Here is a 26,951-nt window from a genome sequence, read left to right on the forward strand (position 1 = left end):
CATCTTATTGTTTTCTGTCTTTTTTTGAATTTCCCTTTACAGCTTCAATTTCTTTTTCCCATTCATCAGATTGATCAAATGTTTAACAGTTCACTTCGACCCTGGATTCTTGTTTGCCTCTGTTTTCAATCTTTACATATTTGTTCCAATGGATTTTTTTCTTTTTTGCCCTCTTAGTATTTTTATTTAGAGAATTCATTTTCTAAATTTCTTTTCTTTATTTTGCAATAGAGGGCTAAATATCGAATCAAAACACCGAAGTAGATTACTTTACCCCAATGGGGGAAACTGTTTACTATTTTCCCAAATGAAAAAGAGAATATGAAAACTTAAATCATCCCTATCAGAAAACTGACTTGCATGCACGACCATACAAAAACAGGATACTGGGGGCAATGACAACCTGGAACTCCAGTGACAATCCAACTCTACTTGATCAAGGATTATCAAGATTCACTGACTGAAACTACATTGATTAGTAGGGAGAACCATCAAAAACCCCTTCCTAACTAATCACTCTGGTACTATAATATCTTGCTGCTTAGATTAGCAAACACTAAGCAATCAGGACTGTAGACATTATATGCCAGATTGCTAATTCTCTCTGTTTTCTAAATAATTGAGCTTCAAATTCCCCATTGCTTTCAGAATTCAATCAGTACGTTCAGATGGTGGTCGGGAAACTGAATAGATCTAAAACATTGCTTCCCCACAGCATATCATCTTCCCACCCAAATGACTGTCAAATACTTAGGAATCCTTGGGCAATGATGCATCAAAAACAAATAATAAAATGCCTCCCTCGAAATCCTTGAGATGAGGCTGACTATATGGTAAGCTCCCCCACACTCCCTAAGGAGCTAGCAGATATTTTAAAACTGCTAGTAACCCTGCCTATTAATTATATAATGTCAATGGTCTCCAAAGTACCACAGGCAACATTCAGTAACATAATTAAGACTATAGATTATTTCAAAACAAACAGTACAAACTGAGAATGAGCATTCAAAGGTCAGGACAGCAAGATGTCTTTGGATTACCAAACTCTTATCAATATTATCTTACCAACTTAGCCCTTTAACTCTATGAATTGATTTACAAGAAAGAGACAAAACGCTTGGCTACTTCCAACTACTTCTTCTGCAAATTATATTTTTTTACTCTTCCAATTGTTCAGAGTTAAAGTCACCCTCAATGAGTCATACAGATTCGACAGGTCTCAAATCCAATCTTGGCCTAGTTAGTTGATCTTAGCCAGAGCAGAGTCTGCGCGCTACAACTGGCTTCAGCACCCCTGTATTTAGGAGGTGTAAATCAGCTAGGGGTTCCCACTACTTCTCAGTATCCAGTGAATTGTACCCGAAGTGCACGTGTGGACACCGGAGAAGAACAGGTTATGATGATCTCAATAGTCAAGGTCCAAACATCAATAATGGCCACTTGGTCAAAGTCCTGAATGGTGATTGGTGGCTGTGGAACCTTACCCAGTGCGAAAGTCAACACCTTCAGGATAGGAGGCTAGAGGAGAAAACCAGAGGAGAAAACCAGAGCAGAAAATTCGATTAAACTGCTTCAAAAAAAAATTATACTTTTTGCTCAAGTCACTTCACCATGTTTTACCTCTGTCAATCCTCCATGAAAACAGGGGAACACACACACCCAAAATTGGGAATATGCCTCAATTAAGCATCTGTTTGGACATACGTTCACAAGAAGTTCCTGGCCAATAAATCTTAGTATTCATTAGAGGTTTCAGGAATAAACAGAGCGAGCATTTGTAAGCACTATGGCCCCAAATTTCGGCCCGCGCCGAAAACGGCGCACCTCCGAGCTGGACGCCTGTTCTTCGCGCCTAAAAGTGCGCTAGAAAAAAACTTCGATATTCTCCGGCTCCTCGGAGCTCGATCTCAGCTTGGTGCAGCGCGCTCTTCACAGCGGGGGGCGGAGCCAAACACTCACGCTGATTCGGTAAGTAGTGGGGGGTGGCATTTAAATGAGCCAATGTGGTGCCGGCAACCCTGCGCATGCGCGTTGGAGCGTGCGCGCACGCGCAGTGTCAAACAAACATTGGCACTCGGCCATTTTTAAAAGGACTCGGCTGCTGTCGAGCCACTGATGTCGCCCCTTAAGCGTGGCCGAATGGCCCCAACCCCCTTGAAAAGCTGCGTGCGTCCGGTGTTGATCCTTCGGCTGCCAGCCAGCCACTGACGCCGCTCCTATCCCATGGCCGAATGGCCTCAGCCCCCTTGAAAAGCTGCGTGCGTCTGGTGTTGATCCTTCGGCTGCCAACCAGCCACTGACGCCGCTCCTATCCCATGGCCGAATGGCCTCAGCCCCCTTGAAAAGCTGCGTGCCTCCGGTATTGATCCTTCGGCTGCCGGCCAGCCACTAAGAGAATGAAGGCCTGCCTGCAGCACAGCAGCTCAGCTCGAAGGCTGCTTGCTGCCGCTGTTGGGGCTGCCATCGAGACACTGACACCACACCCCTGCCTGTCTCCAACATGAAAGGCCTGCCTGAAGCACTTTCACACAGGTAGGAACATGGTTTATTTAATCTTTTCTTTGCTTATAAATTTTTATTCAGGTTGGATTTATTTGTATAATATTTGCATAAGTATAACTAAGGATTGATTGTAGAATTTAATGACTTCCCTTCCCCCCCCCACCATTCCCTACGCCTAATTTGTAACCTGCGCCTGATTTTCTACAGTGTAGACAAGGTTTTTTCGAGCGTACAAAAATCTTCACTTACTCCATTAGTTTGGAGTAAGTTTTCACTGCCAAAACTTTGAAAACAGGCGCAAGTGGCCGGACACGCCCCTTTTTGAAAAAAAAATTCTGTTCCAAAGTGAAACTGTTCTAACTGACTAGAACTGGAGCAAACTAAATGCCGAGAATTTGAATTTCTAAGATATTCCGTTCTACACCAGTTGCTCCAAAAAATCAGGAGCAACTGAGGCCGAAACTTGGGCCCTATATGTGCCATATGCTTTCAAAAGCCCAATAGGGATAAATAGCAAATTGCAAGCAAAACAGGGAGCGTCACATTCATGAGCATTGTCTCCTCGAGTATCGCTGTCCCCAACAAACACAAATAGCTTGCATATCTGTGAAGACAAAGGCACAGTGTTTATCTTCAATCAGCTTCACTGCACCAATCAGAAACCTAAACGCAGCCTTTACAGCTAACTCACTCAATCGACTTGACCTACAGCCTGGACTTAATGGATACCTTTAAAATGCAAAGCAACTCTCTAATTACGGCCTGTGAAAATGATTAGGATCATTTACATGTCACAGTTGGTATCAGAAACCTCTTTCTCGGGTGTCACGGAGGCACTTTACCACCCGCTGACGCAAGATGCAGCTGTGCACACTGCGCCAACAAGGTATTGCTGCATCTTCTCCACAAACCACATCTGCATACTCCGCATCTTCTCTGAGTGTCCCAGTCACTGGCTCGTATTGTTCTTTCAAAAACTGATAAAGATACGCAGCGGTTGGGAATAACCGACTGCTGCCCAGATTAACTGTCCGGGAGACAGTGGGGATGAAATTCAGGCACGCCAGAAAGCTGGCACACCTACCTCTGATTTTTTTACCGCATAGTCATAGTGGGGGCAGAAGTGCGATGATAAGTCATACTGAGGGGCAGAAGTTAGGACGGGATCGAGTCCCCGCCATTGTCACTCAGCGGCGGAGCGGTGGTGACGTCACAGCTCCTGAGCGTCATTATGCTCTCTCCCCTCCGTTAAAGGGGAGAGAATCAGGGATTCTTTAGCTTCGGCCACTGGGCCACCAGGGAGGGATTTGGCCGGGCCAGCGGACTGGCACCTAAGAGGGGGTGCAAGGCTGCCTGTTGGCAGCCCGGCTGAACCCGGGGGAGCAATAGTCTGTCCGACATGGAAGACGGCCGGCAAAAAAAATAAGATGGCAGCCGCGGCATTCGGCCCGCGCCTTTAATGGCTGCTGCACCGCCAGGGCAGAGAGAGAGCAGACAAGGTGCACTGACAGAGAAAGCTGCCGGGGGCACCATCCAGCAGTTCATAGATTTCTTCAACTAAATGTGGGGCGGATTAAAATGGAAGTGCAGGATAGTGGCGGTGCGCGCTTTCATGACGAGCTTGCGGAGGTCGGCAGCAGCGGGGTGGAAGTGGGGACAGGCCGAAAAATCCCCGAGGTGAATTTGAGTCGGGGCAGCCACTGGACTGCAACGCAGCGGCCTCTCAATTCCGCCGCATGGCCGTCGCAAAACGGGCCTCACAGGGACCCTGAATTTTGGTCCCATTGTGTCCAAGACCTGATCTGATATTAGATGATATCGGTATGTCTTACTCAAAAAAAAAATACCCACTGACAAATGCCGAGATACATGCAAATAAATAATGAGGCAACAAGCACCAACAGCAGCCTGTGAAATGGTGATTGAAATGGTGGGTCTGGGGAACCGGTTTAAGAAACTAGCCGAAATCTAATGAGCACAGAGCACAAACTGCCAAAGCAAATCGATCAGCCTCATTATTTATTTCCAGGATGATAATCCAGTGCTGAAAATAGTCATCATTCTTCCTCTCTCTCTCTCCTGTCTCCCCCTCCCCTCAAGGCCGGTGACCAATTTACTCCACACTTTCCAGTCTCTGCACCGGCCAATTGCCGTTGAGCCTACCGATCCCATCAGGGCATCGAGCCATATTCTCCTCGACTGCCTCGCCATCCTTTGCCACCAACCTTTTCGCACTACATCTGTCACAACTTGTCTTTTCACTCCAGAATCACGTGTCCACAAGAGTGTCATCTTCCTCATCATAATCAGTCTCATCACTGGTCTCCTCCTTTGTGCTGGTTGAAGAACCCATTCATCAGTCTCACTAATTGCTGCTCCAGTAGGACCGGTCACCTGAGGCTATATAGCACAGAGCTGCAAATGGGATGTCCACGATACAATTCTGGGCGAGGGGTCCACAAGGTCGTGAGATATTTATTCATCTGTCATCAGATTCCTGCTTTAGTTGACTTATTGACAAATAAAACATGGCCTTGTCGTGAGAGCACTGCCGTTCTGGGTAGCTGAGACGGCTTTTTCAGAATTGAGGACATGAGTTCCCAGGAAGAACATCAACATTTGCCTCATATTAGCTTCTTTACACTTCCACACAAGATACAACATACTAATGGCAAAGCCACACTCCAAATGGTGAGGAAAATCCTTCTCCGTTTTCAGAAATGAATCATGAGGGCTATGCTCCTCTCCTGTTGATGGTTCGGCGCAGTTAGTGCAGAGTGCACAGGGAGAGCTTTCCATTGAGACCAGGAGCTGAGTGCCTGAACTTGCTTCAAGGCTTCATTTAAATAAAGGAGGTTCCACTTGGGCACACTTCGGGGTGCACTTTTTGGCCACAGCCATGAAGACAGGAAGAGGAATCCTGGACCTCAAAGGCAACAGCACCGTTAAAGGGCTTGATAGGGTCGATGCAGGGAGGATGTTTCCTCTGGCTGAGGAGTCTAGAACCAAGGGTCACAGTCTCAGAATAAGGAGTCGGCCATTTAGAACTGAGATAAGGAGAAATTTCTTCACTCAGAAGGTGGTGAATCTTTGGAATTCTCCGCCCTGTGGAGGCTTTGAGTATATTCAAGAGAGAGCGATAGATTTTTGAATATTAAGGGAATCAAGGGATATGGGGACAGAGCAGGAAAGTGGAGTTGAAGTAGAAGATCAGTCATGATATTGAATGGCGGAGCAGGCTCGAGTGGCCGAATGGCCTACGCCTGCTCCTAATTTTGATGTTCTTTTGTTCTAAAGCCACAGGGTAGAGCTCGGTTTATCTGGATGCAGCGTTGCCGCCTGTTTCATTTTGAAAGGGGCCTCCCGCCAGATCTCCCGGCGTCCAAAGCACCCCACCTGTTTCAGGCCCCTTTTATTATGGAAATCGGGGTCGTCTGACGTAAATTTGCCATTGCAGCTCCAAACTGGTCAGAACGTGCACCGTGAAGGCGACAATCAGTTCTTTGGGTAGTGGAAAAAAAAGACTTGGATTTATGTAATGCCTTTCACGACCACCGGACATCTCAAAGTGCTTTACAGCCAATGGAGTATTTTTTGAAGTGTAATCACTGTTGTAATGTGGGATAAGTGGCAGCCAATAGCGCACAGCAAGCTCCCATAAACAGTAATGTGATAATGACTAGATAATCTTTTTTGTTATATTGATTTGAACGATAAATATTGGTCAGGACACCGGGGATAACTCCCCTATCCTTCTTCGAAATAGTGCCATGGGATCTTTTACGTCCACCTTAGAGGGTAAACGGGGCCTCGGTTTAACACCTTATATGAAAGACGGCTCCTCCGACAATACAGCTCTCCCTCAGCACTGCACTGGAGTGTCAGCCGAGATTTTTGTGCTCAAGTCCGTGGACATAACAAATAGGAGCAGGAGTAGTTCGTTTGGCCCTTCGAGCCTGCTCCGTCATTCAACCAGATCATGGCTGATCTTCTACCTCAACTCCACCTTCCTGCACAATCCTCATATCCCTTAATTTCCTTAGTTTCAAAAAAATTTGAGCCTTCTGTCTTGAATATACTCAACGACTGAGCACCCACAGTTCTCTGGAGTAGAAAATTCCAAAGATTCACCATCATCTGAGTGAAGAAATTTCTCCTCATCTCAGTCCTAAATAGCCGCCCCCTTATTCGAGACTGTGACCCTGTGCTCGAGATGCTCCAGCCAGGAGAAACATTTTCTCAGCATTAACCCTGTCAAGCACCTTGGAGTGTTGCTTGAACCCACAACTTTCTGACTCAGAGGCAAGAGCACTACCCACTGAGCCACAGCTGATACCAATGATGGAAGCGAAGAGACCCACCAAACGCAAGTGTTAAATTATTTTTGTGGTGCTGGTGGAGCAATAGTGCTCCTCGGGGGCCCACAAAACTAATATGGGCCAATGCCACTCTGGGGTCTCGACCACCACCCCCATGCAATCAATCTTGCTGGTGGCTGCCTCGGTGCAATTTTGAGGTCTCAATCCAAGACCTGTTTTGTTATGTATGTAAACTTTATAATAGTGTAAGACTTGCCACCAGGGGGCGCACCTGTTGCAATCCCAAGGGTCACCTGCACACCTCGTGCAAACAAGTATAAAAGGTTGTCTGCCATGCTGCTTCCTCACTCTGGAGTTTGATGAAAGAGACCAAGGTCACATCAGTTTGAGCTTACGGCATACAGTCTTCTGGAGTTATTCTGAACATAACAATTGGCGACGAGTAATAGATCACGAACTTTCACACGGTAATGGCTGCCATTGATATTCTTGAGAGATTTGCTGAGGGTGATGATTGGGAAGCCTTCGTTGACCAGTACTTCGTGGCCAACGAGCTGGATACGGACAGTAACGTGGTCAAGCGCAGCGCGATTCTCCTCACCGTTTGTGGGTCCACGAGATATGGCCTCATCAAAAATCTGCTAGCACTGATGAAACCAATGGACAAGACATATGCAGAGTTGTGTACGCTGGTTTGGGAACACTTCAAGCCGATGGTGAGCATCTTAATGGCCAGGTATCACTTTTATACGCACCATCGCTCCGAGGGCCAGGACGTGGCGAGCTATGTCGCCGACCTAAGACGCCTTGCGGGACCATGCGAATTTGCGGGATTTTTAGGGGAAATGTTGCGGGACTTTTTTGTGCTTGGAATCGTCCACGAGGTCATTCTTTGCAAACTGCTGTCTGCCGAATCCCTAGATCTGAGCAAGGCCATCATGATAGCACAAGCTTTCATGTCCACGAACAATAACACTAAGCAGATATCTTCTCAGCATCGAAGCTCACCGGCAAGTACTGTGCATAAAATAACGCCTTCAGCAGGCAGAACTGTACATGGCAGGGCCTACACGCCTGCAGAGGCCAGACCTAGGATAATTCAGAGTCCGCCATGGGGCGTGAATGCGAATCCATTAACAGCATGTTGGTGCTGCGGGGGTAATCATAGAGCCCATCAATGTCAATTCAAGCACTACATGTGCAAAGGCTGCGGAACAATGGGGCGTCTCCAGCGAATGTTCAAACGTGCTGCAACTCACCACGTGGCAGAGTTGGCAGAAGATGACCGATCCGGCGTGGATCAGGCTGAACGAGTGAGAGAGGCAACTTAATCAGAGGCTGAAGAAGAAGTGTATGGGGTACACACCTTCACCACCAAAAGCCCTCTGATAATGTTGAAAGTCAAATTAAATGGCATTCCAGTTTCCATGAAATTGGACACGGGGGCGAGTCAGTCAATTATGAGTCAGAAGGCTCTTGAGAAACTGTGGGGCAACAAGGCACAAAGGCCAAAACTAAGCCCGATTCATACAAAGCTGCGTACTTACACCAAAGAGCTCATACCAGTCTTTGGCATGTGGCAGTGAAGGTATCGTACGATGGAGCTGTGTACTATGGATTATACCAGGCGATGGCCCAATGCTGTTCGGTAGAAGCTGGCTGGGAAAGATCCGATGGAACTGGGACGACATCAAAGCACTGTCTTCGGTGGACGACGCCTTGTGCGCTCAAGTGCTAAACAAATATCCGTCGCTATTTGAGCCAGGCATCGGCAACTTCACAGGCGCCAAAGTGCAGATCCATCTAGTCCCTGATGCACGGCCCGTTCATCACAAGGCCCAAGAGGTTCCATATATGATATGGGAGAAAGTCGAGATCGAACTGGACAGACTTCAACGAGAGGGAATTATATCGCTAGTCGAGTTCAACAAGTGGGCCAGTCCAATTGTTACGGTGTTGAAAAGCAATGGCACGGTCAGAATCTGCGGAGACTACAAAGTAACGATCAACTGAGGCTCATTACTGGACCAGTACCCACTACCCAAAGCGGAGGACCTGTTAGCAACATTAGCAGGGGGGGGGGGGGGGGGGGGGGGGGAGTCGTTCACCAAATTGGATCTAACCTCTGCTTACATGACACAGGAGCTGGCTGAATCTTCGAAAAGATTGACTTGCATCAATATGCACAAAGGACTGTTCATATACCACAAATGCCCTTTTGGGATTCGCTCGGCTGCTGCCATCTTCCAGAGGAATATGGAGAATCTGCTGAAATCGGTTCCATGCACCGTTGTGTTTCAAGACGACATCTTAATCACTGGTCGTGACACCACCAAACACTTGCACAACCTGGAAGAGGTACTAAAGTGACTGGACAGAGTGGGACTCAGGCTGAAACACTCCAAGTGTGTTTTCCTGGCTTGAATTTTTGGGGAGAAAGATTGCGACAGACGGCATCAGACCCACAGACTCCAAGATGGAGGCCATCAAGAATGCACCCAGACCACAGAATGTGATGGAGCTGCGTTCGTTCCTGGGACTCCGCAACTATTTTGGTAACTTTCTACCCGGGTTGAGCACTTTGCTGGAACCTTTGTGTTTATTGCTACGTAAAGGTGATGACTGGGTTTGGGGTAAATCTCAAGATACAGCCTTTGATAAGGCCAGAAACCTGCTATGTTCTAACAAGTTAATTGTATTGTATGACCCGTGTAAACGTTTAGTGCTAGCTTGCGATGCATCTTCGTAGGGAGTCGGTTGTGTGTTACAGCAAGCCAATGTGTCAGGCAAACTGCAACCGGTTGAATATGCGTCCAGAAGTTTATCTAAGGCTGAAAGAGCCTACAGTATGGTTGAGAAAGAAGCATTAGCATGCGTATATGGGGTTAAGAAAATGCACCAATACCTATTTGGACTCTGGTTCGAGCTCGAAACCGACCACAAGCCGCTCATTTCTCTGTTTTCAGAAAGCAAAGGTATTAACACCAATGCTTCGTCCCGCATCCAAAGATGGACACGAACATCATCTGTGTATGACTATGTAATCTGCTATAGACCGGGCATTGAGAACTGTGCTGATGCACTCAGTCAGCTACCATTGCCCACTACTGGGGTGGAAATGGCGCAACCCGCAGATTTGTTTCTTGTAATGGATGCTTTTGAGAGCGAGGGGTCACCCGTCACGGCTCGCCAGATCAGGACCTGGACGAGCCAGAACCCTGTGCTATCACTAGTAAAAAGCTGCGTCCTCAATGGGAGCTGGTCGGCTGTTACCGGGGAAATGCAAGACGAAATTAAGCCGTTTTACCGATGCAAGGATGAAATGTCCATCCAATCGGATTGTCTCCTATGGGGGAATCGCGTGGTTTTGCCAAAAAAAGGCAGGGAAACTTTTATATGCGACCTACATAGTACCTATCCAGGCATAATCATGATGAAGACTTTCGCCAGGTCGCACGTTTGGTGGCCCAGCATTAACTCAGAATTGGAGTCATGCTTACACCAATGTAACACTTGCTCACAGTTGAGCAATGCACCAAGGGAGGCCCCACTGAGTCTGTGGTCATGGCCTTCCAAACCGTGATCCAGGGTCCACGTAGATTTCGCTGGCCCTTTCTAGGAAAGATGTTTCGAGTAGCAGTGGACACTTATTCTAAATGGATTGAATGTGTAATAATGCCATCATGTATGTCCACTGCGACCATTGAAAGTCTCCGGGCCATGTTCACCACCCATGGTTTGCCCGATGTCCTTGTTAGTGACAATGGACCATGTTTCACCAGCTCGGAATTCAACGAGTTCATGACCCGCAATGGCATCAAACATGTCAGGTCTGCCCCGTTTAAGCCCGCATCCAACGGTCAAGCGGAACAGGTAGTCCAAACTATCAAGCAGAGTTTGAAATGCATGACGGAAGGTTCCTTGCAGACCTGGTTATCTCGGGTTCTGCTCAGCTACCGGACGCGACTCCATTCACTTACCGGGGTTCCCCCTGCAGAATTGTTAATGAAGAGAGTACTCAAAACCAGGCTCTCCTTAGTCCACCCGGAACTCAAAGATCATGTAGAAACCCAGCGTCACCGGCATAACTTGTACCACGATCGCGCGGCTGTATCGCGTGACATTGAGGTTAATGACCCTGTATTTGTTCTTAATTACGGTCATGGTCCCAAATGGTTTGCTGGCACTGTTTTAGCCAAGGAGGGGAATAGAGTGTTTGTTGTCAAACTTTTGAATGGACAAACGTGCAGAAAGCATTTGGATCAGACCAAACTGCGATTCACTGACAACCAAGAACAGTTTGAAGAGGACATTACCATCATTGATCCACCAACACACACCCAACCAGCAATCGACCTCACTGTCAACCACGAGGATGAACCCACCATGCCCGACAGTCCGATCAGACCAACCGTGCCGCAGTGCAGCAATGATCCAACCAACTCACCCACCCAGGACTTCAACTCAGGCGATCAACCCAGGAATGTAGAGCCCCGGCTCGCCTCAACTTGTAAATAACTTGTATCTAAGACTTTGTGGGGGAGTGATGTTATTTATGTAAACTTTATAATAATGTAAGACATGCCACCAGGGGATGCACCTGTTGGAGACCCAAGGGTCACCTGGACACCCTGTGCAAGCAGGTATAAAAGGTTGTCTGCCATGCTGCTTCCTCACTCTGGAGTTTGATTAAAGAGACTAAGGTCACATTAGTTTGAGCTTACAGCATACAGTCTTATGGAGTTATTCTGAACATATAATGTTTGGCACCCCGTAGATCGCCGGTAAAACGAGCGGCCGATCGGGCAATCGACCATAATTCAAAACTCACCCCACTGAGCTTTAATAACACGTTGGTAATAGCGCTGCCATGCTGTCAGGAATTTCTGCTGTTTTATTAGGTTACCTCGATAAAACACTCCACAATGCTGCCCAGGGTTAGCCAACAGGACATGTATGCGAGTGTAATGGATTTACTCTTCTTCCAATCTGCCCTCCGGGGAAGGATTTCATCACTGTATCTCATCTTGGTGCCGGCTTAATAAAAACCAGGAACCCACACACCATGAACTGCAAGAATGCAACCAGGGTTTTTATTATTTATTACTATACAGAGGTAGTTTAAACTTGCTCAACGCAGCTTGAGGCATTTCTGAGAGCCTTTGATTATCTAAATTCTAGGGGTTAAAATTCAGGAGCGCCCATTTTTGGATTGTGCATTTGAGGCAGCGGACAGTTGGTGCTCTAGGTAAATGGTCTCGGAGAAAGGATCTGGGGGCCTGGAAGTCGGGGCTGGGGGAGGAATAGCGGGACACCAGGGGTCGGGGCTAGTGCCTGGAGGTCAGGGGTCTCAGGACTGGGAACGGCAGCGGTTGGAATGGCGATTGTGGTTAAGTACTGAACCTTTATTTTACATAGGCGATGTTTAGGGTTGGTTTTCCCTTAGTGGAGCCAATGTCAGCGCAAACCAATGTTGCAGCAGGTGTTGGGCTCCTTAATTGTAAATGCAAAGGGTCTAAAGCCTGCTTCGGGTACGGGTAAAGGATGCCTCTCGTTTATCCTTACCCAATATGCGGGCGGTGCACTTCTGGTCGGAAGTGTGCACACAATTAATGCCCGCCATTTTGGGGCCTTAGGAGGCCATGTAGCGCCTGAAAAATAGGTGTTTTGTGGCCCAATTTAACCCCTCCCCCAAGTTTATTTTGCTTAACAATGTGATTCAAAACATTCAATCAAACTCAAAACGAGGTAATCAAGAAAGACTTGGATTTATATAACGACTTTCATGACCACCGGACACCTCAAAGCGCTTTACAGGCAATAAAACACTTTTGGAGTGTAGTCACTGTTGCAATGTAAGAAAGGTCTGGAAGGTTTGTATCAGCTAAAAACAAATGAACTCATTAAAGAAAATTAGCCTAACTCAAGTTGACATTTCTGTCAATAGTTCTATTTAGTAAGTGCGTACTTCAATGAGTCAGTCTTTGCTCACCACCCTATCAAGCACATGAGGGGGCCGCATTTTTTGGCCTAAGTTTAAAAAATACAAGTTTCCCCAATCAATTTGCACCAGCGTAACTCAGTTACAATTTTTTTTTAGGTTAGTTTTTTTTTTAAGTCAAAGGGGGCGTAGCCTGCCACCCGCGCCAATTCTGGCAAGTTAAGCAAGTTTGGCCAGCTCAGAGTTACTCCAGTTCTTAGGCCGGCGTATGTTGCCTCTGTAGAAAAACCTTTGGGTGAGTTAAGAAAATCGGCACAGGTAAGTAAATCAGTGCAGCAGATGCCCGGACAGCAGCAGCAGCAGGAGCGGTATGAGAGAGTGGGAAAGAGGAGGGGTGGGGGGGAAGCCTTTCGGGCATAGTTAGGTGTGGAGACCGGGAGGGAGGAGGCCATTCGGCCAGGGATAGGTGCAGGGACCGGGAGGGAGGAAGCCATTCGGCCAGGGATAGGTGCAGGGACCGGGAGGGAGGAAGCCATTTGGCCAGGGATAGGTGCAGGGATCGGGAGGGAGGAGGCCATTCGGCCAGGGATAGAAGCGGAGACTGGCATCGGGAGGCCATTCGGCCTGGGATAGGTGCGGGGACCAGGAGGGTGGGGGGGGGACTAATAATTTAATGGATGTAAGTTGCTGCAATGTTTAATGTGCTTGGTAAGTTGTTGTAATGTGCTTGTGCAAGTTGTGAGCTGGCTGTGTCACTTTCCAGCCTCAACCCGCATTGTGTCCCTGGTTACCGTGGCAACCCGATCTTTTTGGCGCGGGTCTTGGACTCCACCCCCAAAACTAAACGACAGGCGAGGTGGCACCAAAGTGAAAAAATCAAACGGGGAAACTAGGAAGATTTTTTTTTTGCCGTATTTGGATTCCAAAAGAATTGGCCTAATTCTTCAAGTATGCCAAAAAACAGCCTTGGGGAAAATTCGGCCCAATAAGAGCAATTTTATCCACCAAAAATGCGTGCATATGGGTCAGATGGAAAATAAAAACATTTTTAATTCTTAAACACGAACCGAACCCGCCCAATTCCAGTTTTAACAGAGGCGGGATGGGGGAGGGCAGGCGGGCAACCAACCTGCTCCCAGGAGGCGGTTCGCTTATTTAAATATTTTAATGAGGCTGCATGCCTCAGATTTAATCTCCAGTTTAGGATTAACCCTGGCTGGCCTGGGTCTTCCAGACCTCAGGAAACCCAACAGGTAAAGGGAGGCGAGGACTGCTGCATGGAAAAGGTTAAGTGCCTTTCCAGCACTGCTTATAGGCCAAGAGTAGAAGTACTTCCCCCCCCCCCACCAAGCTAACCTGCTTCCCAAACCCCGCCTGCAATCGGCGGTTTCACATCCCCCGCAACAATCCGATCTCTCTTCACCCAACCGCCCCCAACCCCGAGCCATGATCGTGATGCCACCCCAAGCAAAGATTTCCCATTAACCTGGCCTTTCCAATCTCTGGCTAGCTGCAGCCGAGAAATGGAGACGAAAAATGTAAGTCAGGTCCTGCCATTAAATTTAGCAGGGGCGAAGGGAAACTCTGAAAGGTTAAACTGCCCCTCGCCCCCGTCTCCCCATAATATCAGGGCCAATAAGTCAGGGAATAAGGTCTCTCTCCCATCTGTCTCCGTGTTGCTGTTTTTATCTCTCTTGTCACTCCAAGCCTGCTTATCTCTTTCACTTCTGCTCTTCTCTCTTCAACGCTCGTTGCTGCTCTCTTGTCCTTTTTCTGTTTCTTCTTTCCTTTCAGGTGGGAGGTGGTGGGTTTTGTAGCGGGGAAAGGAACCACCAATGGCTGCAGGTTACAGTTGAGATGGGGGTGGGAAATATGTGGCCCTTAGTAGCTCCGCTCCATCACCACCCCAATCTCTGGCATCCACGGTGTCCCATACCCCCTCAAATTCCCGACCTATTACCCTTCCACCACACCTTCATTCCCATCACTACCCCTATTGATTCCTCTATGAACTATTCCCTCAACCTCATTATCCTCCCCGCCCACTTGCTCTGCTGTCACTCATCTCATCCTTAATCTTCTATCCACTCCACCACTCCCACTCGAGGGTAGATAGCAAGAGGCCCTGTGGGAAATCGGTGACCACTCTGCATAGTCACAGAGTGATGTACTCTCACTTTAAAATAGCAGCTATTGTGTGACATTTTTAACAGAAGATACCCATCACAGAGTCACCTACAGTTCTGGTCTCCATATTACAAAAATGATATAGTGAAGGTGCAAAAAAGATTTACAAGGATGGTATTAGAACTGAGTGGTTATCACCAATGGTCCCTCGAATTGTGTGCGTGTGTGGTCCTTTAAATTTGCTGCACAGGATCTTTTCCAGCAGCAAGTGCTTGTGAGCGGCCTGCGCTGCGTAAGACCTCGCGATCAATGCACAGCCGCACGCCCGTGCATCATCGGGGGAATGTTGGGTATAACTATCTGGAATGATTGAACAGGCTTTTCTCTAGAAAATAGAAGGCTGAAGGGCGACCTAATAGAGGTCTTTACAATTATGAAGTAGGACCTCAAAAGTAGTAATCTCGGGATTGCTACCAGTGCCACGTGCTAGTCAGAGTAGGAATCGCAGGATAGCTCAGATGAATACGTGGCTTGAGCAATGGTGCAGCAGGGAGGGATTCAAATTCCTGGGGCATTGGAACCGGTTCTGGGGGAGGTGGGACCAGTACAATCCGGACGGTCTGCACCTGGGCAGAATCGGAACCAATGTCCTCGGGGGAGTGTTTGCTAGTGCTGTTGGGGAGGAGTTAAACTAATATGGCAGGGGGATGGGAACCAATGCAGGGAGATAGAGGGAAACAAAAAGGAGGCAAAAACAAAAGACAGAAAGGAGATGAGGAAAAGTGGAGGGCAGAGAAACCCAAGGCAAAGAACAAAAAGGGCCATTGTACAGCAAAATTCTAAAAGGACAGAGGGTGTTAAAAAAACAAGCCTAAAGGCTTTGTGTCTTAATGCAAGGAGTATCCGCAATAAGGTGGATGAATTAACTGTGCAAATAGATGTTAACAAATATGATGTGATTGGGATTACGGAGACGTGGCTCCAGGATGAGCAGGGCTGGGAACTCAACATCCAGGGGTATTCAACATTCAGGAAGGATAGAATAAAAGGAAAAGGAGGTGGGGTAGCATTGCTGGTTAAGGAGGAGATTAAGGCAATAGTTAGGAAGGACATTAGCTTGGATGATGTGGAATCTATATGGGTAGAGCTGCAGAACACCAAAGGGCAAAAAACGTTAGTGGGAGTTGTGTACAGACCTCCAAACAGTAGTAGTGATGTTGGGGAGGGCATCAAACAGGAAATTAGGGGTGCGTGCAATAAAGGTGCAGCAGTTATAATGGGTGACTTTAATATGCACATAGATTGGGCTAACCAAACTGGAAGCAATACGGTGGAGGAGGATTTTCTGGAGTGCATAAGGGATGGTTTTTTAGACCAATATGTCGAGGAACCAACTAGGGGGGAGGCCATCTTAGACTGGGTGTTATGTAATGAGAAAGGATTAATTAGCAATCTCGTTGTGCGAGGCCCCTTGGGGAAGAGTGACCATAATATGGTGGAATTCTGCATTAGGATGGAGAATGAAACAGTTAATTCAGAGACCATGGTCCAGAACTTAAAGAAGGCTAACTTTGAAGGTATGAGGCGTGAATTGGCTGAGATGGATTGGCGAATGATACTTAAGGGGTTGACTGTGGATGGGCAATGGCAGACATTTAGAGACCGCATGGATGAACTACAACAATTGTACATTCCTGTCTGGCATAGAAATAAAAAAGGGAAGGTGGCTCAACCGTGGCTATCAAGGGAAATCAGGGATAGTATTAAAGCCAAGGAAGTGGCATACAAATTGGCCAGAAATAGCAGCGAACCTGGGGACTGGGAGAAATTTAGAACTCAGCAGAGGAGGACAAAGGGTTTGATTAGGGCAGGGAAAATGGAGTATGAGAAGAAGCTTGCAGGGAACATTAAGACGGATTGCAAAAGTTTCTATAGATATGTAAAGAGAAAAAGGTTAGTAAAGACAAACGTAGGTCCCCTGCAGTCAGAATCAGGGGAAGTCATAACGGGGAACAAAGAAATGGCGGACCAATTGAACAAGTACTTTGGTTCGGTATTCACGAAGGAGGACACGAACAACCTTCCGGTTATAAAAGGGGTCGGGGGGTCTAGTAAGGAGGAGGAACTGAGGGAAATCCTTATTAGCCGGGAAATTGTGTTGGGGAAATTGATGGGATTGAAGGCCGATAAATCCCCAGGGCCTGATGGACTGCATCCCAGAGTACTTAAGGAGGTGGCCTTGGAAATAGTGGATGCGTTGACAGTCATTTTCCAACATTCCATTGACTCTGAATCAGTTCCTATGGAGTGGAGGGTAGCCAATGTAACCCCACTTTTTAAAAAAGGAGGGAGAGAGAAAACAGGGAATTATAGACCGGTCAGCCTGACATCGGTAGTGGGTAAAATGATGGAATCAATTATTAAGGATGTCATAGCAGTGCATTTGGAAAGAGGTGACATGATGGGTCCAAGTCAGCATGGATTTGTGAAAGGGAAATCATGCTTGACAAATCTTCTGGAATTTTTTGAGGATGTTTCCAGTAGAGTGGATAAGGGAGAACCAGTTGATGTGGTATATTTGGACTTTCAGAAGGCGTTCGACAAGGTCCCACACAAGAGATTGATGTGCAAAGTTAGAGCACATGGGATTGGGGGCAGTGTACTGACATGGATTGAGAACTGGTTGTCAGACAGGAAGCAAAGAGTAGGAGTAAATGGGTACTTTTCAGAATGGCAGGCAGTGACTAGTGGGGTACCGCAAGGTTCTGTGCTGGGGCCCCAGCTGTTTACACTGTACATTAATGATTTAGATGAGGGGATTAAATGTAGTATCTCCAAATTTGCGGATGACACTAAGTTGGGTGGCAGTGTGAGCTGCAAGGAGGATTCTATGAGGCTGCAGAGCGACTTGGATAGGTTAGGTGAGTGGGCAAATGCATGGCAGATGAAGTATAATGTGGATAAATGTGAGGTTATCCACTTTGGTGGTAAAAACAGAGAGACAGACTATTATCTGAATGGTGACAGATTAGGAAAAGGGGAGGTGCAAAGAGACCTGGGTGTCATGGTACATCAGTCATTGAAGGTTGGCATGCAGGTGCAGCAGGCGGTTAAGAAAGCAAATGGCATGTTGGCCTTCATAGCAAGGGGATTTGAGTACAGGGGCAGGGAGGTGTTGCTACAGTTGTACAGGGCATTGGTGAGGCCACACCTGGAGTATTGTGTACAGTTTTGGTCTCCTAACCTGAGGAAGGAAATTCTTGCTATTGAGGGAGTGCAGCGAAGGTTCACCAGACTGATTCCCGGGATGGCGGGACTGACCTATCAAGAAAGACTGGATCAACTGGGCTTGTATTCACTGGAGTTCAGAAGAATGAGAGGGGACCTCATAGAAACATATAAAATTCTGACGGGGTTAGACAGGTTAGATGCAGGAAGAATGTTCCCAATGTTGGGGAAGTCCAGAATCAGGGGTCACAGTCTAAGGATAAGGGGTAAGCCATTTAGGACCGAGATGCGGAGGAACTTCTTCACCCAGAGAGTGGTGAACCTGTGGAATTCTCTACCACAGAAAGTTGTTGAGGCCAATTCACTAAATATATTCAAAAAGGAGTTAGATGAAGTCCTTACTGCTAGGGGGATCAAGGGGTATGGTGAGAAAGCAGGAATGGGGTACTGAAGTTGAATGTTCAGCCATGAACTCATTGAATGGCGGTGCAGGCTAGAAGGGCCGAATGGCCTACTCCTGCACCTATTTTCTATGTTTCTATGTTTCTATGTTTCTATGTTTCTATGTTTGAGAGGGTAAACATAGAGAACTTTCCACTTGTGGGGGAGTCCAAAACTAGGGGATTATCTTGTTATAAATAGAAGACAATCACTAATAAATCCAATAGGGAATTCAGGAGAAACATCTTTACCCAGAGAATGGTTAGAATGTGGAACTCGCTACCACGTGGAGTAGTTGAGGCAAATCGCATCGATGCATTTCAGGGGAAGCTACATGAGGGAGAAAGGAATAGAAGGATATGCTGATAGGGTTAGATGAACTAGGGTGGGAGGAGGCTCATGAGGAATATAAACATGTTGGCCTGTTTGTGTGCTGTAAACTCTGTAATTCTATGTACAGGAGTATCAGGTACTGAAAGTGAGTTTAAGTGCTGCACGGGAACTCCATCTTAAATAACAGAATAAATCTTCAAATATTTCCATTTTTAATATTTGCACTTTGTGTAAATGGAATCTGTGGACAAGGAACATTTAATAAAGTGATTTTAATAATATTACATTCTAATTTTTATGGGGATTGACACCTCCAGAAAAAGCAAATATAATGAGTTGTAAATCAGGATCATTTAACAGTCAGACTTTAACTTTGCCTCATATTACCTGCAGACATTACATGCATCAGAGTTAAATGAATGGTATTAGTTGATATCAGGCGGCTGTCTGAGGAATACAGGTAAAGAGCATCTGATGCCTTGTTTTCAACAGCAGATGGCAGATCACTACCTTGTGATCAGCCTATAAATGAAGATTAACAATCTATTCATTTTTTAACACTCCATATCTCAATTATACTAGTGTAGTCTTTCCCATTGATTAAAACTGCAATGCAATGCAGATACATCTCAGCCAGAGAGCCACACCATCCAAGGACATTATTAGACGGATAAAATCTGCTCATGTTTTTTTTAATTGTCAAAGCCGACCAATCTTGGAAACCTCCTGCCATGTGCTTCATGCAAACAGACATTATTTTTATGTCCCAACTCCCTCATCCACCCCATCAAGTGGATGGGACATTCCAGGCAGCAACTCGTCACATAATCACAATCAACTATCCTCTTTGTGAACTGACCAAAGGCTTTGCTTGAGCAATATAGGAATACCATACCTGTCAATCAATGTTTTATTCTTCGACAATGTAACCTAACTAAGACCCAGCAATGTGCTTCAGATATAAATGTCCAGTCAAAAATCTGGGTCTTGGTATCCTAGGCTGAGTTCAAAACTCCAACATGCAGTTGCTAGACTACTCACTACGTTTGGCTTTAGCACTGCAGCTCCCCTAATGACAAGTAAATACACTGTCCAATGCATTAAAGAGCCTTACAGTCCATAAAGACCCTTCGTGGGAATTGCCAGTCTGCGATGAGTGCGCTGATGTCAGCTGGAAGGTCTTTAGAGTCTGGGGGAAACCGGAAATCAGCCAGACGGAGAGGAAAGGGCAGGAGGGGGCAAAGGGGCGAGGGGGTGGAAAGGGGCGAGGGGGTGGAAAGGGGCGAGGGGGTGGAAAGGGGCGAGGGGGTGGAAAGGGGCGAGGGGGTGGAAAGGGGCGAGGGGGTGGAAAGGGGCGAGGGGGTGGAAAGGGGCGAGGGGGTGGAAAGGGGCGAGGGGGTGGAAAGGGGCGAGGGGGTGGAAAGGGGCGAGGGGGTGGAAAGGGGCGAGGGGGTGGAAAGGGGCGAGGGGGTGGAAAGGGGCGAGGGGGTGGAAAGGGGCGAGGGGGTGGAAAGGGGCGAGGGGGTGGAAAGGGGCGAGGGGGTGGAAAGGGGCGAGGGGGTGGAAAGGGGCGAGGGGGTGGAAAGGGGCGAGGGGGTGGAAAGGGGCGAGGGGGTGGAAAGGGGCGAGGGGGTGGAAAGGGGCGAGGGGGTGGAAAGGGGCGAGGGGGTGGAAAGGGGCGAGGGGGTGGAAAGGGGCGAGGGGGTGGAAAGGGGCGAGGGGGTGGAAAGGGGCGAGGGGGTGGAAAGGGGCGAGGGGGTGGAAAGGGGCGAGGGGGTGGAAAGGGGCGAGGGGGTGGAAAGGGGCGAGGGGGTGGAAAGGGGCGAGGGGGTGGAAAGGGGCGAGGGGGTGGAAAGGGGCGAGGGGGTGGAAAGGGGCGAGGGGGTGGAAAGGGGCGAGGGGGTGGAAAGGGGCGAGGGGGTGGAAAGGGGCGAGGGGGTGGAAAGGGGCGAGGGGGTGGAAAGGGGCGAGGGGGGGAAAGGGGCGAGGGGGGGAAAGGGGCGAGGGGGTGGAAAGGGGCGAGGGGGGGAAAGGGGCGAGGGGGGGAAAGGGGCGAGGGGGGGAAAGGGGCGAGGGGGGGAGAGGTAAGGAAAGGAAGAGAGGGAGGAGAGGTAGGAAGGGGAAAGAGGTGGGGAGAAAAGGAAACTGGGTGAAGCAAAAAGAGTGAGATACTCTGTAATATTAATCTGATTTTGTAAAACCTACTTATTTTTAATGCCTAAAATCTACTTTCAGAACATACTGATCCTTACCAATGCAATACAGATGAAGCTGGAAAGTCGTACTGATATACGATGTTCCTAATACTTTGAATATTCAACTCATTGCTAATTAAAACTGACTTGATGTAAACAAAGCTTGATTTTTGAGATCGGCACATGAAATAATTGGGCATAGTGTCCCAAAGGAAGAGATTGAATTTATTCTCATGATCAATGCACAGTCAATGATCACTTCTCACTAACTAATTTAGCTGCTCGAACAGTAAGATATTGGGCCCAATTTTCCACAAGAAAAAAAACGGGCGCCCCTCTGAGCTGGGCGCCCGTTTTTCGCGCCTAAAACGGCGCCTAAAAAAATCCTTGGTATTCTCCACCTACTTACAGGTCCTCTGGCCCTCGGCGCAGCCGGCACGAGCTGTGGGGGGGGGCGGAGCCAGGTCCCGACGCTGAAAACAGTGCCGGGACCTCTGCACATGCGCGCTACAGTCGGCACGCAAGTGCAGTAGCTCCAGGCGCCGAACTGTGTGGGTGGGGCCCGAAGCACGCAGCCCCTTGCCCTGGCCCAATGGCCTCACTGGGGCTGCATGAATGAGGCTCCTCCCACGGCCAGCTCCTGCTTCCCCCCCCCCCCGCCGACCAGACCTGACACTCGCTACCCCCACCCCCGCCCGCCGACCCGACCTGACACCCGCTCTCCCCCCCCCCGACCCGACACCCGACCACCCCCCCCCCGCCCCGACCCGAGACCCGCTCCCCCCCGCCCCGACCAGAGACCCAACACCCACTCCCCCCCCCGACCCGACACCCGCTCCCCCCCCGACCCGACACCCTCTCCCCGACCCGAGACCCGCTCCCCGCCCCCACCCGACACCCGCTCCCCCCCACCCGACTGACCCGACCCGTGCTCCTGTGACCCGACCCCCCCCCCTCTCTCTCCCACTCTCTCTCCCCCTCTCTCTCCCCCTCTCTCTCTCCCTCTCTCTCTCCCTCTCTCTCTCCCTCTCTCTCTCCCTCTCTCTCTCCCTCTCTCTCTCCCTCTCTCGCTCAGCGGCACGAACGGCTGCAAAATTCTTCCTGGCTGAAGCACTTTCACACAGGTAGGAAGATGGTTTATTTAATCTTTTCTTGGCTTATAAATGTTTATTCAGGTTGGATTTATTTGTAGAAGTATAAATAAGGATTTATTGTCGAATTTAATGAGTTCCCTTCCCCCCCCCACCTCGTTCTGGACGCCTAATTTGTAACCTGCGCCTGATTTTTTAATGTGTAGAACAGGTTTTTTCAGTTCTACAAAAATCTTCACTGGCTCCATTCTACTTTAGTTTGGAGTACATTTTCACTGTGGAAACTTTCAAATCAGGCGTCATGGCCGGACACGCCCCCTTTTGAAGAAAAAATTCTGTTCTAAACTAGAACTGTTCTACCTGACTAGAACTGCAGAAAAAAAAATGTGGAGAATTGCGATTTCTAAAATAGTCCGTTCTCCACCAGTTGCTCCTAAAAATCAGGCGCGAATCATGTGGAAACTTGGGCCCATTAATTCTACCAAACAACACTGCTGAAGAGCAGTCAGCAAAACTTACAAAATATTATGTAAAGCAAATGCATTCTTTTATTTTTAACTTCAAGCAAAATTTCTATCAAAACATTGACTTGAATGTATATGGTTCGAAGTCTTATGGTCTTATGGAACATACTTAAGGCATATACTTCTACATCCCTTATATACTTTGGCCATCTGCAATGCACACATTTTTATATTAGGACAATTATATTAAGCACATATTTTTACTCAGGTGGTACCAGGGTTGAGAGGCTTTGGTTATCATAAAAGACTAGAAAAACAGGGACTTTTTTCATGAGAACAGAGAATGGCAAGTAGAGATCTGATAGAGGGGTTCAAAATTATAAGGGGTTTTAACAAGGCAAACAGAGAAACTATTTCTACTGGTCGGTGAGTCGGTAACTAGAGGGCATTTATTTTTTGGCACAATGTGTTATTAGAACGTGGGATGCCCGATTAGAAACAGTGGTGGGCGCAGAAACCACAATAGCTTTTAAAAGTGAAAAGAGATAAATATTTGAAAGAGAAAAAATTGAAACGATATGGGAAAAGAGCAGGGAATAGGATGTGGGTAGCTCTTTCAGACAGCTGATACAAGTGTGATGGGGTGTCGGATTAAGGTTCCTTCAGTGTTTTATAATTCTATGATTGTTCTCTGGTCATACACAATGTCTAGCTTCTTACTTACCTTATATACTTTGACCACATGTAAACCATATATTCTTACGTACCTGTTCCTTTGCTGCGATACGGAGGCTTGAAGAATTTCACAACACCATACACATTTACAGTGACTCCATCTTTGATCTTATTTAGCGGCACATAAATATAATCTTGCATTCCGACCTAAAGAAAGAATGCAAAAAATAACACGAGTCACAACAGGAATTGTTCTACTGTACCGCAGACTGGAATCATTCAGCACAAGTTGACAGGAAATGTAGAGAGGCCTTGGTTAATAGGCTGTTTGTTACAGACGCCTGTCGATGTGGGATCACAAAGGTAATTCAATTGCTACAAGGAAATGTAACCACCTTGCTTTAGACACAGCTGTTCATTACCTTGTAGTGCGAAAACCACATGAACCCACATAAAACAACGTAATGTACCTTGAGCAGCAGGAAGATAAAAAGCTATTCAAAGCTATTGATCGATAAAAGAGAAAAAAGATCAAGAGTCCCTGGCAGTCCCAAAGTTACAAAAATGGTTCATTGTTTACTCACCGTATTCATTCTCACCATTAAGTCCACAATGTGCAACACTTATAAATCAGTGTATTTATATAAAACTTTCAAATACTGCAATAACTTTGTTTAACTTCAGTTTTCTTCAAAAATCATGAAAATCTTTCAACAATCTGATGAACTCTCACTTAAAATCCTCAAAAAGAACCACAAGTAACAAAAAAACCACACAAAAGCAATTAACCTGATTTCATATCTCTGACTGTGCTCAACACGTACCTCAAAGTATGGAAAGACTTTTGAAGAGACATTACAATTTTTAAATAAAAAGAAAACTGACCAGATGATGTACATACCTGCTATGGTGTAGGCCCTTATAGACACCCCGCCACCCCCCCCAAAAAAAACTTCCATTTCTTAGCATCTTTCACAACCTCAGGGCATCTGAATGCACTTTACAGCCAATGAAGTACTTTTGAAGTGCAGTCACTGTTGTAATGTAGGAATTTCAGCAACCAATGTGTGCACAGCAAGGTCCCACAAACTGTAATGTCACAATGACCAGATAATCTGGTTCAGTGATCTGCGTTGAGGGATAAATATTGGAAAACTGAAAATGTAACATCCCTATTTAAAAAAGGAGGCAGACAAAAAGCAGAAAACTATAGACCAGTTAGCCTAACATCTGTGGTTGGGAAAATGTTGGAGTCCATTATTAAAGCAGTAGTCGGACATTTGGATAAGCAAAATTCGATCAGGCAGAGTCAGCATGGGTTTATGAAGGGGAAGTTTGACAAATTTGCTGGAGTTCTTTGAGGATGTAATGAACAGGGTAGATAAAGGGGAACCAGTGGATGTGGTGTATTTGGACTTCCAGAAGGCATTTGACAAGGTGCCACGTAAAAGGTTACTGCACAAGACAAAAGTTCACGGGGTCGGGGGTAATATATTAGCATGGATAGAGGATTGGCTGACTAACAGAAAACAGAGAGCCGGGATAAATGGTTCATTCTCTGGTTGGCAACCAGTAACTAGTGGGGTGCCACAGGGATCAATGCTGAGGCCTCAACTATTTACAATCTATATTAACGACTTGGAAGGGGGGACTGAGTGTAATGTAGCCAAGTTTGCTGATGATACAAAGATGGGAGGAGGACACACAAAATCTGCAAAAGGACATTGACAGGCTAAGTGAGTGGGCAAAAATTTGGCAGATGGAGTATAATGTTGGAAAGTGTGAGGTCATGCACTTTGGCAGAAAAAAAATCAAAGAGCAAGTTATTATTTAAATGGAGAAAGATTGCAAAGTGCCGCAGTACAGCGGGACCTGGGGGTACTTGTGCATGAAACACAAAAGGACAGCAAGTGATCAGGAAGGCCAATGGTATCTTGGCCTTTATTGCAAAGGGGATGGAGTATAAAAGCAGGGAAGACTTACTACAGCTATATAAGGTATTGGTGAGGCCACATCTGGAATACCGTGTGCAGTTTTGGTTTCCATATTTACGAAAGGATATACTTGCTTTGGAGGCAGTTCAGAGAAGGTTCACTAGGTTGATTCCGGGGATGAGGGGGTTGACTTATGAGGAAAGGTTGAGTAGGATGGGCCTCTACTCATTGGAATTCAGAAGAATGAGAGGTGATCTTAATCGAAACGTATAAGATTATGAGGGGGCTCGACAAGGTGGATGCAGAGAGGATGTTTCCACTGATGGGGGAAGACTAGAACTCGAGGGCACGATCTTAGAATAAGGGGCCATCCATTTAAAACAGAAATGAGGAGAAATTTCTTCTGAGTGTTGTAAATCTCTGGATGCTGAGACATTGAATAAATTTAAGACAAAAATAGACAGTTTCTTAAACGATAAGGGGTTAAGGGGTTATAGGGTACGGGCGGGGAAGTGGAGCTGAGTCCATGATCAGATCAGCCATGATCTTACTGAATGGTGGAGCAGGCTCGAGGGGCCATATGGCCTACTCCTGTTCCTATTTCTTATGTTCTGATGTACTTCTCTTCTTCGAATAGTGCCATGGGACCTCTTATGTCCATCTGAGGGCAGAGGGGGCCTCGGTTTAACATCTCATCCAAAAGACAGCAGCTCCCTCATGCTACACTGGACTGTCAGCTTGGATTACCTGTTCGTATCTGGAGAGGGACTTGAACCCACGCCCTTCTGACTTAGAGGCAAGCATGCTACCACTGTACCATGGCTGACCTCCCCCATAGTATGATATATAATCTACCTGGTCTGAGAAATTACCAGTTATACACTTCTTTCTACAAGGTCTATACAACAAGACCCTTACTGCCAACTCCACCACACCCTCCCACAGACAGAGGGACAAGCAGATACAAAAGGGAAGATGAGAATACATCACATTTGGCTCCAGGTACCACAAGAACAGTGGTCTAACCCAATGAGACCTCAGACAAGTCAGACCAGCCCATAATCAATTTTGCCCAGTTAATTCTCATCCCACCCAAGCCATGATCACCACCCAAACACACTGATCCAGAACTGTGCAACACGACTGCAGCAATATGCTATTTTTCGTCCACCCACATCATTAACAGCAAAAGCCTCTTGACTTCTGGTAAAAATCAAATCTCATTGCTTTCACTATGTAAACATGGGTGACCTTGCTCAGTCTTATCCTGACACGAATGTTGCTTGCTATGACGAAACGGATGTTTTAATGAATGCTTTCGTGACACAATTGCGCCCGAGGTGCATCATCATTTGTGCTCATTAAACGTGGAAATAAAACAGTGCTTTTAATAGATCAGCACATTGCCCATCCACTAATTGTTATAATGTCATGCAATGAAATCATTAACTGCCTACTAATGCCGGCAGCAAAATACACCATATGGATTACGAGATGACAGGTACTTCGAAGATCAGTTATAATTTGCTGTTATTTTTGGAGATTCTCTTCCAAGTTCCCAACCACACTTGGAACCACTGGGAAGGCTCTGAGCGCAGGCGAGGTGATTATCCTAAAGGTGGTTCAGAAAACTCTTAGTGATTCTGCATTCATAGCACCCATCCACATCCACACCAATACAAAATGAAGCTCAGAGTAGGC

General features: G+C 47.0%; 1 protein-coding gene across 1 annotated transcript in view; it reads right to left on the reverse strand.

The window, feature by feature from the left end:
* Positions 1 to 26,951, reverse strand: part of pot1 (protection of telomeres 1 homolog) — a 316,069-nt gene that overhangs the window by 278,525 nt on the left and 10,593 nt on the right. Inside the window, exon 2 of the mRNA XM_070900596.1 lies at positions 23,409 to 23,523. Within this exon, the coding sequence (XP_070756697.1) occupies positions 23,409 to 23,517 (109 nt within the window). The 5' untranslated portion in view covers positions 23,518 to 23,523. The remainder of the gene's footprint in view (positions 1 to 23,408; positions 23,524 to 26,951) is intronic.

The sequence above is a fragment of the Pristiophorus japonicus genome, chromosome 15, assembly GCF_044704955.1.
Source record: "Pristiophorus japonicus isolate sPriJap1 chromosome 15, sPriJap1.hap1, whole genome shotgun sequence".
In the NCBI taxonomy this organism is placed as follows: domain Eukaryota; kingdom Metazoa; phylum Chordata; class Chondrichthyes; family Pristiophoridae; genus Pristiophorus; species Pristiophorus japonicus.